This window comes from Excalfactoria chinensis, chromosome 3 (assembly GCF_039878825.1).
Source record: "Excalfactoria chinensis isolate bCotChi1 chromosome 3, bCotChi1.hap2, whole genome shotgun sequence".
In the NCBI taxonomy this organism is placed as follows: domain Eukaryota; kingdom Metazoa; phylum Chordata; class Aves; order Galliformes; family Phasianidae; genus Excalfactoria; species Excalfactoria chinensis.
In genome coordinates, this window is record NC_092827.1 from 33,260,094 (window position 1) to 33,280,997 (window position 20,904).

Below are 20,904 nucleotides of genomic sequence, written 5' to 3' on the forward strand. Positions count from 1 at the left end.
CAAGCTGTCCCTGCTCATCATTCAGTACCTCATCATCCAATAAACTATGCTTCAGAACACAGAGGAGTAGAAAGCAGTGGCACTACCAGCTACATGACACTGCAAATCAAGCAGGAGACCTGGGAATCAGAGAGAAAACTCTAGAGGTACCAGAACATTGTAGTTACAAGATGATCTTCATGCATCTTTCTTGCGTAACACCAGATTGCAACATGAGATAAGATCAAGCAGGCGCTCTGCACTTCATTTACTTGAAAACCTCTTATCTGGGATAGAATGAGGATGCACATGTAGATTTTTAGAACATAACGTAAAGACCACCTTTGCAGGAGCCTAGGCAAGAGTAAGTACATGAACAGTCTTCCTATTTTCTAGGGTACCAATAGCAACATAAGTATTTTAAACCTGTACTTTCAACTTGAACAATTTCTGAAATAACCTAGGAATTAATATTGGGAAAGTCATTGGCTGTCAGGTGCATTTGTAAACAGAAAAGATTATGCAAGTAAATGCTTCCGTCTCTGAATTATGCTCTCAGAATTTTCATGGTGTATTTTTCAGATAAGGTTACTTGACTAATAAAGGACAGACAGCCTGTACTGTGAGCTTTACATCACTTTAAAATTGGGTTTATAATGGAAAAGTCAGACATGGTAATATTTTACAAGGATTTAAAACAAACAAACAAAAAAAAAATCATGCATGAATTCAATGAACCCATGAGATTTATGATCACAGTATCTGTTTACAGTGATAAGTTTAATCTAACAGCTACAACATTATTATGCATAATGATAGCAAATGAAATTTTGATCTTGACATCATGCATAGAATTTTTAAAAATTTATCAAAATTCTCTACCTCCATTTTAAACATTAAAATAATTATTTCTTTTCAAGCACTTGGTCTATTCTTACCATTGCAATCTGGTCTCAAGAAAACTTGGCTAGAATTATAAAAATTAAAGGCCAGGGTTGAAAAGGAAAAGTACTACTCATTTTCAGTATCTTTGCTAAGAACTCATTAATTAGGACCCTACATTATGCTAGTGTTCCTTTTTTATTACTGAACCAAGTTAAGAAATAAAATAGTTGCTTGGGTTTAGTGTTTATACATCTAAATGTAGCTACTGAATATGATCTAAGAAAAAGCCTGTCAAAACAAGGTCTCTCAGGAAGAGCTGTCTCAAAGATGACTGGAGAATGAAGACGTTTTCTATTATAAATAGTTCTGATGAACAGAAATTTGGATTTATTTGTATTTACCCCAAGACTGCTAATTTTTCTGTTGACACCATCCTTCACTTTTATTCACCTTTACTACAATAAGGGTGGTGAGGCACTGGAAGAGGTTGCCCAGAGGTGGTGGATGCGCCATCCTTGGAGACACTCAAGGTCAGGCAGAATGGGGCTCTGAGCAACCTGATGTAGCTGTAGGTGTCCCTGCTCACTACCGGGAAGTCAGACAAGATGACCTTTAAGGGTCAATTCCAACTCAAATGATTCTATGATTCCATTAGCCTCTTATGTTAAGAGGATCATGAAAAAAAAAATCCTGATTTCATTTAGTCCACACATAACTTGTGATATAAACGTGGAGAAAAAAAAACTCAGAATTTGAAAAGCCAAATAAACATACACATTTTAAAGAAAGTGGATTATGATTCTTAGAAAAAAGTATCTTTTCATGTAACCTAAATGGTAATTGATTCCTAGTTGTAAAAACTCTTCACACACCCGACACAGCTTGACACAATAACACCATCTTCCCCACACTGGTGCCACAGACAAGAAGTGGCATATTTTAGTTTTGTTGCGTCTTTAATCTTCCTTTATCCCCTGTAACAGGACTCTAATGATACAGTACTATATTTTATTCCACCTTATTTCATCTCATCCCCTACTCAGCCCCTAATTTAACAGCAGAACACCTGACATTTCAAAAGCAGGACTTCTGCAATTCAGTGAGGCAACACCATTTGTTAACTAGAAGACAGTCTTGGAACATCTGCATTTGCAAACTAATACTGCAAAGCCTTATCCTTGGTCCTGAAGCCACCGACTGGCTGACCATACTCATCCATTTTTGTTCTCCAAAAGAGGATGACAGTATCTGGGGATGGCTGCTAAGAACTGTCCTTTAACAACATTAAATCTTAGACTATTCCTGAGAATCACTCAAGAGCACTGTAGCCAACCAGGGACAAAACTGCCAGAGACTTACAGGGAAGATGAAGTTTCAGTACCAACTACCCAGACAGTCATATGCAGTTTCATTTATTATTACAGAGGTATGTAGCTATGTGGCCACTAAGAAAGGAAGGTTTTGAGAGATGATTTTATATACATTTATATTGGGGTTTTCCTGGTTTGTGTCTTTTGTTTGTTTGAAAGAACCAAGCAAAGATGAAAAAAAAAATAACGCAGGGATTTGCTTTTTCCTCAAAGAGCTGAGGCTGAAAGGTTGGTTTATTTCACTTGCACACATCTTCCTTTCTACATGCTTGCTTTCAGCACATGGGATGAAGGCAGTGATACAGCAATATCATATTTTCCGTTTCTATTAATAATATGTTTCAGACTGAAGAACATGACAACAAAACAATCTTGAAATTTCCCAAATAATCGTTTACTTTTCCTGGCATTGTTATGCCTTTTAACAAAACAGGCAATACCACAAGCTTATGGAAGCCACGTAAATTGCTCCAAAAGTAATGCTTTTTATTTGTTTCCACAGAAACTACAACAGATAGAAAAGAGTAAAATAATGCCAAATGGCAAATTCTCAGCTACAAAACACTACTTTTCAAGATAGTCACCACCACTACTTGCTTTTGCCAGCACGTCATGCTCATACCAATCTGCACCAGTGGAGGTGACCCACTGTCAACATCACCACTGCTGAAACACAGTGCTCACATCCACGAACTGGTCTTCATAAACATTCAGCAAGCATTAACAAACATCAATGGGTGCCATTGTTTGTTTTTTTTCTTCGTGGAAGAATTCAATGCCATATAGCTTATCTCCTTACACACTTCCATGTCAGATGTCATCCATCTCTCACGTTAAACCAAAATGTAACAGAATATTGGTGGGAAGGTTCAACCTCCACTGCCATACTACCAACATTCATCTCTGATATCATGGGCCAAAATAAAATAGATGGTATTACTTTCATAGCAGCCCATGTACTTGCCAAATGAGGAAAAAGAAATTAAATCAAAGCAAGTTCCATTATCAACTCTGAAAAGTGACTTTTTCAGCAATTGCAGGTGATAAGCATCAGAGTTCATTAAAAAAAATAATAATAACCTGAATAGAAATTATTTCCACACTTTCTCTATGAAAGCAAATATACACCTCTCCCAATCACTGAAACTCAGTTTTTCCTTCTTTCTAAGACTTTTCTTGCCTAGATATCTAGATGCAAATGCTTAGTATGTATTTCAATCAGTCTATTTTCCTAGTTTCTTTCACCTCTTATATAAGGCCCCTGAAGTTTGTTCCTGATACATCCCAGTAAAACTGAAAACCTAACTAACAGAAAGCCTCACTGATAAAAAATTTAATTAAAATTCTTAAGAGGTAGGTGGTCTTTTTTCTCATTCTTCTCCCTTGCCATTCTCTTTCATTTCATATTCTCCCTGCTCACCACTAAGTATCTGTTACCCTTCTCTCCCGATAATCACATCATCCTGCTTTCAGTGATTTCCTCACCTTCTCTGGGTCAAGCACAGATGAAATGCTAAGTCTGAAGAAAGATTCTGTGATGTACTGAGACACTGCACTCTGTAATTCCGTGACTTTCCCACAAATCACAATATTGCACACAAAGTTAAATACCATCCTTTTATTCCCATCTGATCCATGAGTAGCAGACCACTGCTGCTCTTAGATCTCAAATTGATACTTGTCTGTCAAACAGGTAAAACTAAATTCTATCTCAGACAGATTGCCTTGTCTCAGCTGCTACATTACACTTGCAAACACTAGTTTTAAGAATTAGTCCCCTGAAAACAAGGAAACACAGAATTAAAATACAAGAATGAAATATAGTGCAGTTTGGAAGCACAACAACAGTGCTGAGTGAAAATAGTGAGAAGAGTTCAAAGTGATATTACAGTAAGAGACATTTGGAAATCATCAATTATATGACACCATTTTGCCAAGGAGTACAGTAACTCCAACAATGACTTTCAGAGGGGATCTACGTTCACAATCAAAGAGTAACACAGAATTCCTGAGCAATACCAACAGCTCTCTACTGGGGGCAGGGATTTTGGAGTGAGAGTTGGTTGCTTTGTGTAATTATTAGATTTGAAACTACTAGGAAAATTACACAATCTAAATTACAGATCTTTATTAAAAAAAAAAAAAAAAAAGAACTTATCCTTCCCTGCCAATTAGAAGTTTTCAATGCTTTTACCTCTCTTGGTGATAAAATTCTGTTGACCACTTCTTGCCAAAACAAGCATGCTCAGGTGCCCAGTTTTGTAATTAAGCTTCTAAAATTAACCTAGAAACTGCTGTGCTTTTTAGTCTTTGTGGTAGGATCACTGCTAATCAATTCTAGCAGCTGAAGCCCTGCTTGTACTCATACTGATAACAGTGCCTTAATTTGCCCTTGACATTAAAACTGTGTTACATAACAACAAACTCTGCTCTCATTCCCAATGTTTAAATCAAAAAAAAAAAAACAGCCAACCAACAAAACATATTAAAGAATTTACAACTCTGCTCAGAAGCAGACTTTCCTCAAACCTTAACAATCCTCTGAAAGCCTTCTTATCATTTTTGTTGTTTCCCAGGTGGGATTCTTCAGATTAAGATCAGACATTTTGCTCCAAACATTTCACCAGGGCTTTTAAAAAGCCTTATTTTGATAAGACAGCATATGCATATCCCATACTGAGGGGAAACTGCTTATTTTGTACCTTACAATTCATGTTTAAAGGGAAAGTAACAGCAGTGAGTGACAGACCAGACAGAGCAAGAGCAGAGACAAAGAACTACATGAAGAAAACAAACATTGAATCACAGGTGGAAGAACAAGTGAGAATACAGGAAAAATGAGAAGTTCTTGCGCACTTCTGAAAAACATGGAGTCTTTGCATACCAAAAAGTCCTGTCCATAGGAAAGATCCAAAAAACTAACATCTATCATAGTGACTACACTTCTCAGCATACCAACATCTTTTTCTGTGACCAGTACCATGGCTCAGCTTGCCATTCCCCTACATGCTGGGCGGCACACTCAAGCTGAATAGTATGTTACGCAAGACTTGAAGAGTCAACAGCAGTTTAAGAAGTCTGAAATGTCTTGCATTTTAATAATACTGTATGCCCTATTGGGAAAACTAAAAGGATTCTGTATTTTCAGAAGCACTAACAGATACTAGACTGTTTTTCCATGGGCTGAGAGGATCAGAAGAGCAAAAGCGATGAAAGTCGGAGTTGAGATTAAGAGAACAAACGCTGTTTGCACAAGCAAAGCAGCATAAAGCACTCATCCATTCACTACTTCCCATCATCACGCTCAACCACTTCCAGGAAGCAGGCTCCTTCACAAATAATGGTTCCTTGGGAAGATAAACACCACAGCTGTGAATGTCCTCCCATCCTCCTCCTTTTTCCCCATTTCCTATTACTGAAAACAATATGGTAGGTTAGGATATCCCTTCAGTCAGTCAAGGCCAGCTGTCTTGGTTCTATCCCTTCCCAGCTCTTGTGCACCCTCAGCTCCCAGTTTGCGGGGCAGCAAGAGAAGCAGAAAAAGCCCCAGCATGCAGACACCACTCTAACAGCTGAAACACCGGTGGACTGCCAGTGATGTTTTGGTCACAAATTCAAAGTGCAGCACAGTGAGAATTGCTGCAAAAAAACACCAACTCTATCCCAGCCAAAAAGAGCAGACATACTCTGTATTCACTACATTATTTTAAATGCTGTTTCATAAACATATATATGGTTACATTGATCTTTCTCAAAGAATATTTTCTCTTCCTTACACACAATGGAGAAATCAGTAGAAAAATTATTTCATGTGAAACATATGGTCAAGGTTAGTTCTCCAAACTAGCTTCAATAGGAGATCCTTTCATAAGACTAACTTCATATTTCACATATATCATGTCTTTCTGGGAAAAAAAATATACAAAATTAAAAATATATATATATGCAAAGGTAGCAAGCAAAAGTCCTATGGTGACTTTCAAATGCTTACCATATTTAAAATAAATAACAGAAACAAGTTGCTTGTTCTCCGTATTGTTAACGAGTCTCTCAGCCCACAGAGACTGTTTCTAGCTGTCAAAAAAGGCTTGTCCTTTTTTACACTATATTTCTTTCTCACATATTTGCCCTACAGCTGGTGTAAATAGGAGAGTCAGCTTATTGAGCAGCTATCGTGCCTGGCTTCAAAGAGAAATTTGGGAAAGAGGTGTTGGAGTAGTTTAACAAGGAGCACTGTGATGCTCTCATAAAATACATGCCTCTAACAGGCCAACTTCTCCATCCCTTTTCCATTTTCACTCTCTATATAGCTCAGGAATGCTTTCGAAATGGGAAATTTTCTAACAGTGTTTAGTAGACCATTTCAAACCACTGCTGTGTGGAAATAAATCAATGTCTCTTAGAAGGCTGCTTTCAATCTTAATTCTGATGCACTGCTTTTTATTGAGCTACAAAATGACCTGATACTTTTAGCGCTGAAGTTTATACTCAAGCTCTTAATTATACAAATAAGATTAAATTAGCAATGAGAATCAATAACTAATGATAAAACCAGAAGTACTTACATTAAATTTAATAATGTCATATATCAAGTACCGAGGAACAACCTGTCCATTAACCTTGTCGACGATCATTTCCTTAAAAGAAAAGAGATGACATTTACATTTACTTCATGACTACAAGAAAAAAGAAAAGTCAACACATTTATAACTAGTGAATAAGCCTGGCAGTGTGATGTAATCAAATAACTGGCACCTTCTTACTGCCAAAAAAAGATTCTTACAATATGTCAGCATTATAAAAATATTATGGCCCTAAATGTCTCATGAAGCATTCAGTAAGAAGGTGGAAAGCTGTCCTAATGCTCCACATTCTTATCTGCAACGTTTCTATGTTAGGTTCTCCACAGCTTTTAAAATCATGACCTTTCTTGCAAGAATGAGGCCTTAAAAAATGCAGTCAGAATTGCAACCCTAACTCGTCGCTTTTGGAAATCTCACCTACAACAAGAAATTAAACAGCAGAAAAGTACAGAGCAAGTTCTTTCATCCATTTTTTAATGCTCACTTTGGTCGCTTTCATGCTGGCTGTGTTCTAAGCAGCAGTGACAACTGCAATTTGTCTGAATGCTGCACTGTGACTAAGCACTAGGACTCTTTCAAATGGAAATACAACATCTATATCATATGAAATTAGTTTCAATCCTATATATATATGGGTAATCTATCTAAAATGTCAGGAAGGAGAAAAATCCATTAATGATCAACAAACATGAAAAGAGATCCCTTACATGTTGATACCTATGCAACTCAGAATCGTGATACAAAGCAGACCAGCTCATTAGTTTGGTAAATTAATAAAAAAATATATTTAGTCACATGCAACTTACCACCTAATTCTTAACTAATAAGATAGTTCTACCAGCAAAGGGTTTTTTGCTACCAATATCAAATTAAAACTCCAAAGCCACACATAGGAGATGAAGCAAGGGTAAAAAAAAAACTAAAAAAATAGTTCACTGTAACACAATGAAAACATAACTACGTGCTCAAGAATTAATCCACAATAGCATCTTACATCAACTCAAATTAATTCTTGATGAGTCACTAGCACTTTTGTTTTACAACCTTTTAACTTCTCATAGGAACTTTCACAAAGTAAACCCCAACAAGATCTTCAAAGATTCTGTCTGTATACTGACCAAACTTCTTGAACTGTACTTAGTAATTACTCACATTGGACTTTTAAAAAATAACCAAGTTTTAAATGCAGATTTGTTTTCAAGTAAATACAAAGTTGGAGGCATTTAAAGATAAACAAGAATACGTAAACCTACTGTTTCAAATAACAATGGGCATCAGAAGTTTCCTACTTAATATTTTGCAATCTCCTATAAACTGAATACAGAGATGGATATCATATTTCCATAGCCAAGTGTGAAATATCATACACATCCTCTTTCCATAAAGGGGAAAAAAAAAAATGTCTGAGTGAAAAATACTCCTTCATAATACTACAACATCTTATTCTTAAGTCTAAAAATCACTTAGCCATAAGTACTGTCAAATAACATTTGCAAAAGTCTATGTAGAAGGGGTGTAATGAAACGCACTTCTGTCACCTTCCAATATTTAGGTAAGACACTGGCAAGCTATGAACTGAGATGCAACACTGGAATGCATTCTTTGAGAGTAAATTTCATAATGAGCTAAACAAGTAGATGGAGCAGGTACAGAGAAGAAAGGCACTGTGTTCAAATGTCAAAGAGTTTTCACAGATGTAATAGAACAAAAAATCCTGACAGGATTTGTTTTCCCGTTAGAAATAAGGAGCAAAGTAAAAGTGAAATACAAAAATGCTACCATGCTGTTTTAAAGTTTCAATTGCATGAGCGAGTAAAACTAAAACACATTTCATTGAACATTTAAAGTTTAAGGACTCATTTCTTCAACATGCATATCCAGAGGACCCAGTTCTGATGCAAAGTTAGCATTTATATGCAAAACCTTGAAAACAATTTGATGCCCAGCCTAAAAGATTTTAAGCCTAATTTTCAAAATCTGAATCTACGGATATTCTGTTTACAACTATTATAAGGTACAGACAAGAGAGTCATGTACATTTGTTACATTTTCTCTGGAATTTTTAGATTTAACCCAGAATTAAATTCTCTATTTTAAATTAATTAATTTAATTAAATCTCTAATTTAAATTAATTAAATTCTCTATTTTCTCTATTTCAGACACATATAAACCTTTTTGACTCTTTTACAAGTGCAGGTAGCTTCCTTTGTTACATCTCCTTTTCTTCTTCCCTCTTGCCTCTTGTTCTTTTCCAGATCCTGACTTAAATCCCAGCTACCAGGAAAAGTAGAAAAGATAAATTCCTGTGCTGCTCATCACCATCACAACATTCACTGCTCCATTAGCTATGCCAGTACAGCTGTCCTAAGGCAACAAGGTGTAAAGCGATTGTAAGAATGATTCGATTAATCTAACGCATTGTTATTTAAGATGCTGATCTCAGAGTCTTCCTTGAGATTAAAAGAATTGAAAAATACCTCCAGAATCAGATCTCAAGGGCAGGTTCATACTGTAGACAGTAGGAAAAATGGACTACTTGAGGAACTCAAACTCACTTATTCTGATTAATAACCTGATATTGTAAGGCTATATCTAAGACAATTTCTAGATATCATGTGGCTACATAATAGAACGCAGAAGTACTCACAAGGAATACCCGCAGCCCTTTATTACCTTTCTTATATCCCATGTAGGCTTACAGCCGCTATAACATGTTTTAATATTGCCACTACTAAGAAATACAGTTTTTATCTCTTGTCCATTATTCACCACTTTAGATAGCAACTTAACCTGCAGGTTTGCAGAACGAGGTCCACTTGCCAGTTTCTTTGACATAATCTGGAAAACTGCTGGTGTTAATCTTCTTTGCTTGCGCTGCAGAGCATATGCTTACAGCACATTAGAAACAATAACTGTGCTACGAGCCTTAAGCTGGACCAGTAGCAAAAGGAAAGATGATGGACTGATAGCTCAGGGACTTGTTTTTTCCCACCTTGAATCACAAGTTGTTGCTGGATATAAAATAATCCAAAATTTAATTACAACTCAAAGAATCTCATTTCCCCAGCAACTTGCAGAATGCACCCCTAGCTGAACCAGAGCATGGAACTGGATCTAATCACACATCTGTTCATCGTTCCTTTTCCTCCTGCCTCTAGTCTTTCCTTTATCCCTTTATTTTCAAAACAATTCTAGCCAGTGCTGGATTTCAGGAATACAAAGAGCTTTATTTTTTTTAAAGAAGAAAACAACTGTGCGCACAAAGTGTCAGTCTTTGCAAGGTACAACAGTTGTAAGCTGTACCATTGCTGACAGAGCTTACAAATATGTGAGCTCTGTACTGACATAAATGTGCAATAGGTTCTCACTCTGCACCAACTGCAATTCTGTGGGATGTCTTTGTCAGTGTGAATGTCTCTCTGCACTCATGTGCCCAGTGAAATCTAAATTCAAGCTCTAGGAGGGCCGCCTCCACCTAGGACCTCACATGTCAGGTAGTCAACCAAAACGGCATAAAGAACAGAGTGACTAAAACCTTCCATTCAGCTTGAAGACAAAGCTGGCCAAGGATGCCAAAACCGGGGACTGCAGTTGATAAATGTTTATAATATATGACAACATACCATTCAAGCTTTTTTTTAAAAAAAAATTAAGTTAAAAATTATAACAGTCTTAAATGCTGGAAAAAAAATATAAAGAGAAGTACATCTGTTTTATTTTAGTACCAAGTTACTAAGGAAGCCCTCACACGGCTGAATTTTAAAGGACGTTCTTGTGAGAAGTTTTGAACACTGGATATATTTTGCTCACAAGCACAGATGACCAACAATTCCATGTAGCTAGCTATCCCACTAGTTTAAAAAATCGCCTTTTTTATAAATTTAGAGGCCGTATATTTACAATAAGAGTCCTTGTTTACCCAAATATTAAGCAGCAAATCAAACACAATATATTTCCACATTTTCTACTCACTTGTTCCAAAGCTAAGCAGAAACTTCCTGAAAACAACTAACTAGTTTCCTCGAACAACAGCCAAAACACTTGAACAAAGATTTATGCATTCCCTCAGATGCTGGTATGGAGACAAAACACCAGGTTTCCAAAGGAATGCTTAATGTTATGCTAGCCACCTGTAGGTAGCATTCAAACTAGTTTTAATTAGATCCACAGAAAACTTTCTTCCATGGCAGAAGAACAAACACAATCGAAAAGCTCGAGATGAATAAAGAGTATTGCAGAAAACTTCTTATCACAAAGATGTACTTGATCATGGTAAGAACTGTCTGCAAGTAATTTCAGCCTGAAGTGAACCCTCGATGCATTTGAGATTCTCAAAGAACATTGCATGAAAGGCTTGCATTAGAAGCCTTAAAGCATGTTAAGAGATCACTGAACTCATGGAAATTACCTTTATTAAAGTTTTATACATTCCCATTCTAAATAAACTTGCAGGGACTACTTGATCTTTTGTATTCTGATCAAATGCAACTGTTTCACCACATGCAGCTGACAGAATTCATCTGTTTTCTTCTTTCTTGTACTACTAAGATCAATGTAAAGTAAGGCCAGTTGGGCCCCTTGGTTCTGTAACTTCATTCTCTGAAAGTGAAAAAGCTACTTCAAGGGCAATAGTGTGAATTACTTCAATCTGTAATTAATGAATTAACTTAACAGCCTTTCCGCACTAATGGGCAAAACACGTTAATGCAAAAAAAAAGCCAAGCTTTACTTCATGTAGATTAAAAAAAATGAAATCATGCATATATTCCAAGTAAGGGAATAGTTATGGAAATCATCATTTGATGCGAGCATTAAAGAAACAGTGAATTACAAAGCTAAGCTGTTGCGATGCTTCAAGCAATAGGCAAGCTCCAGCCTAAATCTGCTGAAAGAAACTGCAATTAAATATAATCAAGGTTGGTTTTTTGTTGTTTTGTTTTTTGTGTTTTTTTTTTTAACAGATTATACAAATTTGTTTTGAAATCTGAGCTATAAATGTATTTATTATCCATCAGAAGACTGCAGTTTATCTCAAGGTACTCAATCGACTTTCCATATTTTGCTTTCTACTTCGTGAATAAACTGTGAGGAAAAGAATGGAATCATTATGCCATGCAGTGAAACACTGAAATGTACTATAGCAACCACGCTTCTACTGAACAGCAAATTAGGTAAAGTTATAGCTCACATCCTAGGCTACAGAGTACGTGAAACAACCGGTGACTTGATTGTTAATTCTTCCAATTTAATTTATTCTTAACAGCCAAAAAGCCAGACGAGAGACCCTCTCCTATGCCCAACAGCCACTGCTGCATTCACACACATATATCAACATGTGCTTCCCTGTGCTCCATGTATGCATATTAGTCAACCTTAGTGAATCACCTGTTTTGAAACAAGAAAAGAGAAGCAGTCTCCCTGAAGAACTTCAGTTTAAATAATACTTTCCAAAGACTTCCCTGTAAAACCATTGCTACAAAAGCAGGACAGCAAGCTACCTGCTTGCTCCTTCACAATTCTCTGGTAAGTGACAATGAAGGCAAAGGCAACCTATAATTTCACTCGATAGATGACTTGCCTAATATCAGTCTAAAGACTTCAATCTATCTTAGGTTTTTACCAAGCAAAAGTGATAGTAAGGTAGAACAACTTCACTGCTACCAAAACATGACAGGGAAGTGAACTCATTTACACTGACAGGTATTTAGTATAAGAGCTAATGAAGTCATTCAGCTAAAATAGAAAGGTCAAGAAATGCATTCTTTCTTCACATGACTACTGTTCTGCAAAGCTTAGCACAGTAATATTACTAGAGGCCAGCTTTTGAACAGCAAATGCAGATGTTATAAAGTTTGTTTTGCAACTGGTTCACAAGTCATATCATATCATAGTATCATAGTATCGTGCGAGTTGGAAGGGACCTTAGAGATCATCGAGTCCAACTCCCGGGATTCGAGCCCTCTGTGTAGCAGAGCGGCACTTCTACCCCCTGCTCCACAGGGGGAATTCGAACCCGGGCCCCCTGGTGTTGCAAACGGGAATTCTACCGCTGCGCCACCGGGGCACACTAAGTCCATTAGAAGATTTACATAACTTAAAATAGCACAAATACTTAGACATGTTTCAGTCAAAAAAATAAAATTAAACCATTTCTACACCAGTTAGTAATTCGAATTAGCTGAAAATAAAATGACAGAAGCAACATCAAGTCACTGAAGTCAAATGTCAAAATTTTATCAAACTTTATGAACACTTAGATCAAGTGTGTAATATTTACTGTGTCTACTGTAACAAATGACAATGCTATAACATGAGATGAGGTTCAGCATTTATTTCTCCAGATTCTTTTCAAACTTCTTCTCATGCTTAGAGAAAATCATCTCAATACCTTGATTTATTTCAAAGACAAGTGAACAGCTCCCCCCAGAGCAGTTATCATTACTTTTTGGTAGATAAGAAGTGAGTTATGAACAGTGCGATTCCCACATTCAGCCACTGACAGCATCCATTATTCCTAAATCTCATGATTCAAGCCCAGGAAACTTGGTCTTGTTTCTAAACAAAAATAAACTGTTGAAATTGTTACAATTATCACACCATATATTCCTTACCCCATCCAGGAGAGTGTTTGTTAGATGCATGCGAAGATCTTTGCGAAATGGAAATTCCAGATTAGATACATGGAAAATGGAATTGTCTCTATCAATCATATATACTTCATTCTTGCCATCAATCAGCATCATGTACCTGCAAAGGCAACGTTAAGAAGTTAAAGATGCATCTTCTAAATCTCAACACTTAATTTGTCTTGTGTTAAAAAAATAATAATACTGATGCGGTATAAAAGAACATTTCAAGAGGAACTTGTTGTAGTTGCAAGTTGAAGTCTCCTGTTTCAGAAAAGCAGTTTCATTTGATGCAACTATCAGCAAGGAAATATTTCAAAACTAGAAGTTTAGAATATACCTACAAGAACTCACTGTGTACAGACAAAGCGATACCTGAAAATCTCCTTAAAAGAATGGAGATCTCAGCACTGAAAGGAATACATGAGGCTAATTCAGTTAGACTTTGCTAAAAGATCTTCCACTCCCATTTTCCTTTAAGTGGGCAAGATCTTTACCTGATATAAACCAGCAGAGTTTAACTCACAAGAGAAACTGCAAATCTCAGCAAAAGACTGAGCCTCTTTCCATTAAACACTAGGAAATTTAGACAAAGAACATTCTTCTGCTACAGTACATGTAAAGAAAACTTCAACGCTAACCACAGTATCACAAGTAATTGGTGAGCTTGGTTCAGTTGCAAACAACTGTTTTTTTCTAAATAAATAAATAATTTACAGTAAGGCAGCGCTGGGAGCCCAAGTCAAAAACGTCAGTTTCTTTGTGCTAAGCCCAAAGACAACTCTTCTATGTACATTCTGTATATAATGGAAAACAGCGAATTAAAATAAATGACTGGAGTCTCATCATCAGAATACTCTGAAACAGAGAAAGCACGTTTTGAAGACTCTCTCAGAAAAGAACTTTTCATACTTGTAGAAGTCCTCAAATACAACAGATGTACTGGGGGAAAGAAAAAAAAAAAGAACAGATCTTTTCATAATTCATCCAATTCTCCTTGGGAAGTCCTGGTTCTGAAGAAATAATGAGTTACTAGTAGTCTCTTTTAAAATTCACCATTGCTCTTAAAAGCAATGCCCACAGAATCCCTGCTGTCAAAAGCAAAGCAGCCCCCAGAACCCCTTCAGGCATTTGGTCTACACAGGCAGCTCAACTGCTGCCTTTACAGATCCTACACCTCCAGAAATCAGTAAGGCTGCTTGTGAGAACACAGCATCACACATGCAGCTTAAATAAACACTTTCTTCCAGTATTATAATTCCTATCACAGTTCACACCAGATATCATCTTAACTAATACTTCTCCACAAACAGCATGAGTACTTCAAGGTGTTATGTGTGAGTCGCACAAAAGTAAAGACATGTAGGAGCAGAACTGAAGTCTTCAGAAGGGCTGGGAGTAGATTAAGTTAATGCAACATTAGGGGTGCTGAAAGTCGCACAAGGTGCGATGATGAAAGAAAGAACAACTATAATGCAACCTACATTAAGGTGGATGAGTCCATGTCAGTTCTTCACGAGATAAAATCACCTGCAGACAAAGTTAGTTTTTCAAAACACACAAATTTGCTCAAAACTGAAACTAATTACAAAGAGCAAGTTGCGTTTTTCTCAAAAATTGAGGAAATCAGGAGAAGGAGAAAGAGGTATGTAAAGTGGATAAGATATATTGTGCACTATTTTAAGCAACCTTAACTATCTTCGCCATTTTAAGTACTTGCTTTCTTTGCAATCTGCCTCAATCAGAAAACAGCACCAGAAACAAGCCCTAACGCTTCAAAAGATCTAGGACATAAAAAAAAAAAACAACCAATACACGTGTTACCATTACAAATGTGATGCAATATGAGGTCTTCTAACAGCTTCGAAAAACAAAAGCAAAACATCTAAAATCTTCGTTTTCAGCCACCTAAAATATCTACAGGTTTAGGAGGCATACAGAAGGTTTCAAAATCTTCTATTTGAACATCAAAAGATAGATCAACACCACCTCTTTCTCCAAGCCATTCACACAACATCTATAGAGGTTTACTTAAAAATTGGTAGCTGGATTGGATCTTAAAAGATTGGTAGCATCCTCAGCCACTGGGGTGAGATTCCTGCCCTTCCCTCATGATTGCTTTCTCTCTCTTTTCCCAGTGTTTCATTGTTAGGTTTTTATATTGCATATTCTAAACCAGATTCCACACAAGGGATTTCTAATTAATGATTACCAGGAATCACATATCAAAAAATGTTGGTCTCATGACAACTCAGACTCGCTATCTCAATGATAACATTCTTGCTTATTGTATTTTATATGCAAAAGTCATCAGCATGAACAAGGCATCCAACTGACTCATATATCAGTTCTGAAAAGTTTGTAGGGTTCTTGTTTGTTTGTTTTGTTGTTGGTTATTGTTGTTTTACAAGAGCAAGTGCAAAGTCCTGCACCTGAGGAGGAATAACTGTGTGCATCAGTATACGTTAGGAGACAACCTCCTAGAAAGGAGCTCTGCAGAGAAAGACCTGGGCGTTCTGGTGGACAACAGGTTGACCCATGAGCCAGCAGTGTGCCCTGGTGGCCAAGAAGGCCAACAGTATCCTGGGGTGAATTAAAAAGAGTGTGGCCAGTAGATCAAGGGAGGTGATCCTCCCCCTCTACTCTGTCATGGTGAGGACACATTTGGAGTACTGCAACCAGTTCTGGGCTCCTCAGATAAGAAAGATGGATCTTCTAGAGAATCCAGCAGAAGGCTACAAATATGATCAAGGGGCCTGGAGCATCTCCTGAGTAACGAAAGGCTGAAAGACCTGGGACTGTTCAGTCTGGAGAAGACTGAGAAGGGATTTTATCAATGCTTATAAATATCTAAAGTGTGGGAGTAAGCTGGATGGGGCCAGACTTTTTTGGTGGTGCACAGCTACTGACAAGGGGCACTGGGCACAAACTGCAACACAGGAAGTTCCATCTGAACATGAGAAAAAAATTATTTAAGAGTGACAGAGCACTGGAACAAGCTGCCCAAAGAGGCTGTGGAGTCTCCTCCTCCAGATTATATTCAAAACCCACTCACTGTAGGGATTGTGTTTTAGCAGGGGGTTGGACTCGATGATCTCCAGAGGTCCCTTGCAACCCCTATGATCCTGTAGAAGGTTGAAAATATTCCCCACCCAGTTTAATAAAGTATTTCATTTGTGGATTTAATATATGCAGCTGTAGCAAGGAAAACACAGGCATATATACTACACAGAAGTGTTTTACTTACTGCAAACTGAAAGCAAATTAAGGAAACAGAAGAAATCAATTGCATTATCTAATCCATCACCTTGACAAAGAACGTCTCCAAATTACACATCTGTGTTGCAATATATCTTCAAACAGTTTCCCACAACTGCCATTGGAAACACCTTGTTTCAGACATTTATCAAACATCATCTATATTCTCCCAATGAATTTCTCTTTGTGACAGTAGCTAAGCACAGCCATTCTTTCTTTCAAAACAAGGAATACATAAACAGTCATTGAGCTTGCATTTCCTCTGTATGGTATATAATATTTATCACCATGTATTTATTTTAACTATCAGAATTTTCTCAAAACAGAAAAAACCACAGTTATTTCAAACAGTAAGAGGAAAGCAGCAATGCTAGCAAATCAGCTTGTAGTTCTGAGGGCAAGCTGTGCCACTCATACTCACACTGCTGTGTGGTCTAACGCAGAAGCAGCTCAGCACCACAACACCTTTTTGCTCACTACCCCCCAAGGAGGACAGGGGAGAGAACTGGAAACAAAATAGAACTGACTTCTCACAACCCCTGAGCAGAGGGGTTGGCCAAGTGTCCACAGCTCAATGGCCTTGCACATGGTGTCACCTGGTATGGAGCAGCCTAATTCAAGCACCTGTCCTGACCCCACACCCTGCTCTGTGCTATCACAGCAGTGGCTCTGCCCCAGACCCAGACACACTCCCATCACTCACAACAACCAAACATCAGTGTACTACTCTTAACATGGTTTCAGCTGAAGCTGGGACAACAATTTCAGGCACTCTTAACACAGAGGGCGCACGCATGCTTGTGTGTTTCCCCCTAAAAAACTGATTTCAAACCTGATTTTAATTCTACCTGAATGGCAATAATACAGCCCCATCTTTAAACATCTCTATAAAAAAACCTTAGTAATTATACAGACTCTCCACTAGCCAATGTGCAACACGTGCAAAAACGAGCAGCAAGGCTGCCAAGAAAGAAGGCAGATATAAAACATATCTGTGCTTTTAGAAAATTGCCACATTTAGGCAACCTGCAGTAAAGCTAACAGCAATTATCCAAATGCAAGTCCACAATTAGAATTCACACTTGCTACAAGACATCATATTTCTCAGATTAGAACTGAGCCATGAAATTACCCATTTAATTCTCTCTTCAGACTCAAATCCATCCGATCTGATTGCAAGCTTGCATGAAAACAAGCAACCTATCCCAGTGCCTAAAAACTGTAAAGGATTCAGTGGTGGGTATGGCAGGAGGGCTCTTAAACAAGGTACTATTAAGGACTAAGTGATCCTAAAGCAAAGCTAAGTTAAAGAGACATTCTTCAAGATGCATTATACACATCCAGCATGTGTAACTATGTTAAGCCAACAGCACTTATGAGGCCCACAAGTATGTTCATACCCACAGGTAATTTGGCTGGTAAATATCAGTATTTTATTCAAACAATGAATAAATCAGTGAGCAGCTGAAAACTGGAAGTGTGCAAGAAGAAAAAGAGTTAAACAACCATGTCTTGGGATCGGTTCAACAGAGTTTATTAATGAGTTCTTTCTATTCTTTCTTTTCTAAGTAAAAGAGCATAAGCTCACATGCTTAACATCAGACTTTTCTCCACACCACGCTATAAGCTTTCTTGGGGAAGTCTTGTAGACTGCTGATCAGTGCATTTCTGAATACTATCTGGATGTGCCCTGACAGCTTATATTTAAAGAAGTTAATTAAGGTATTAGCATCACAAGCACTTACACTAGAATACAGAGCAAGCCTCTGGGCAACGCCACATTAGCAAAGAAAAAATAATGTTGATTTCTCAAATGCATTCAATAGGAACTAACACAGCATATAGGAGCTTAACTGTCGTGCATTGTATTGCCTACTGTGAACACTACTCGCTATTACAGCTGTACATTTATTACTAATTATCTCTATTGTGTTAACACCAAAAAAGCTCCAATTAGCCAGGCCCCATTGTATTAGATTCCCTGCAAGTACACAAGATGACACGGTCTGTATCAGACAGCTCAAACTGAATTTAAAACAAGACAAGTGAATAAAATAGCAGGAGAGGAGCAGCAATGAAATTGTCGGCAATTTACCTTTGGTAACAATACATAAAACTGGAGAATCATCTTGAAAGTTCTCTGCAGACATCAATGAACGCATCCAAATAAAGGCAACTGTTTCAAAGGCCCAGGTTTGCCTTCATGCAGAAGGCAGGGCAGTTGGCACAAAACACATTTCAAAAATTAGTTTATTAATATTCTTTATTTGTTTTTGCGGTTTTTACACCATTTAATTGCTGAAAATGATCTGTTAAAAAAACTTGGGTTCCTACTTTATATGAATGCAAAATAATTCTCACTATTCAATTTTAAAATACCTTCCCAAAGAATACTCTTTAAAGACAAAACAAGGCAAATCATAGAATCATAGAATTACTCAGGTTGGAAAAGACCTTAAAGATCATCAAGTCCAACCGCAGCCTAACCAGTAGCCTAACTCTAACAACCCTTCGATAAATCTATCCCTGAGCACCACATCCAAACAGCTCTTAAACACATCCAGGGACGGCGACTCAACCACCTCCCTGGGGAACCTATTCCAGTGTTTAACTACTTCTGTAAAGAAGTGTTTCCTAATGTTCAACCCAAACTTACCTTGGCACAACTTGAGGCCATTTCCCCTCGTCGTGTCACCTGTCACCAGTGAGAAGAGACTTGCCCCGCTCTCACTGTGATCATCGTACTTCATTTCCCTTCAATCTACAGTAATTCAGTCAGGAACAAGAGCAAAACCACATCTCCCCAACTGCAGATGTAATACTGCACTGACCAGAGCACGCAGCCTCATTCCTCTTAGTTTATTTTCAAAGTCATCTTCACCAGCGCTAATACTCTTTGACACAGTTCCCAACACTTGTGTATATGCATAGTGAAACTGGTCTCCTAGAAGTTCAAAGGAGCTTTACCATGGACATCATCTTAGATTGTGTTTTACCTATGTTCAACATCTTCCTCCAGTCTTACCTGAAGAATTAGAAATAATAGGAAAAAATACTACACAACTCTCAGACTTCTGAGATCTCCTGTGTTTGATCTCAACACAAAATGAACTTTCTTAGAAAACACTGCTAATTTTTAAAGGAGGCTGAAAAAATTCAGCTCATACTGCAGCTTCCTTTGTTCTGCATTATTTACTCAGATGGACTTTATCAATCCATACTAATTATTTTGACAGAGCATTGTTGACGTTGCCTTTCTTCTTTTTCTTTTTGCATATGCTTCTGTCTACATTGTCACATTAAAGAATGCAAAATGTAAGGAATTCCATCATCGACTCTAAGTGCAAAAGCATGACAGTTCCTCATTCCCACAGGAGTTCATTACACAGGCTAGAATTCAGCCTTGTGAAAGCTTTGCCCTCCCACACAAACAAGCCTTACTCAACTTGATAAAGCAATTAGTATAGCTAAGATGTTTGCTGATGCACAGCAAAAACAAAATCTTGTTGTAGATATCATTTTTAGTTTCTTAAATTCCCTATAAGACTGACAGCACTTCAAAATCTTATGATTTGAAGTGGCATGCTACCGCTCCTTAGATTCATCACATAGAACAAGGCTCATCCACCCCCAGCACTTAGGCCCCTGCCTCTCCTTCCTGACAAGACAGTGTTAACTTCTGGCCAGACCATCAAATGCCGTGGAAAGGGCCAGGGGAATGAAAATTAATCACTACCCTTTAACCACTGACAGTAGGAGAGCCTCTATCTGTGTCACTGAAGCATTTTGATTCCACATCCTGGCCTCAATCCAGATTGTGCTGGATCCAGAGTAGCAGTTTAAATGACACGAGTATGCAGTTGGCCTGTGGCAGATGGAGCAATTCGTCCTCAAGTCCCAGTAAACATGCAAGGCTCAGCTTGCTTTCTTCCCTTACATTAATTGCTGCTGGCAATGGTCACTGCTTCTGACTATCTCCTGAAGGATAATAAAACCTGGATGCGTGTGCACTATTACTTTCACTGTATAAACAAAAGGAAAACAGTAAGTACTTAATCAGCACACTAACAGTTCTGACACAAGTACCACTTCCATGCTATACTGAAGTTTTTCCATCTGCACAGAGTATCAGACAGAATGAAACAAGCAGAGTATCAGCATGAAGCAGCTACATGTGAACAGCTGTGAAATTACATACTTGC

The 20,904-nt window shown here is 37.6% G+C and overlaps 1 protein-coding gene across 3 annotated transcripts in view; it reads right to left on the bottom strand.

Moving 5' to 3' along the window:
- Nucleotides 1-20,904, bottom strand: part of RNGTT (RNA guanylyltransferase and 5'-phosphatase) — a 185,001-nt gene that overhangs the window by 123,212 nt on the left and 40,885 nt on the right. For all 3 annotated transcript variants that reach the window (XM_072333278.1, XM_072333280.1, XM_072333279.1), the window contains exons 9-10: nt 13,430-13,565; nt 6,800-6,871 (exon numbers count right to left, since the gene is read on the bottom strand). In XM_072333278.1, coding sequence (XP_072189379.1) covers nt 6,800-6,871; nt 13,430-13,565 — 208 coding nt within the window. The remainder of the gene's footprint in view (nt 1-6,799; nt 6,872-13,429; nt 13,566-20,904) is intronic.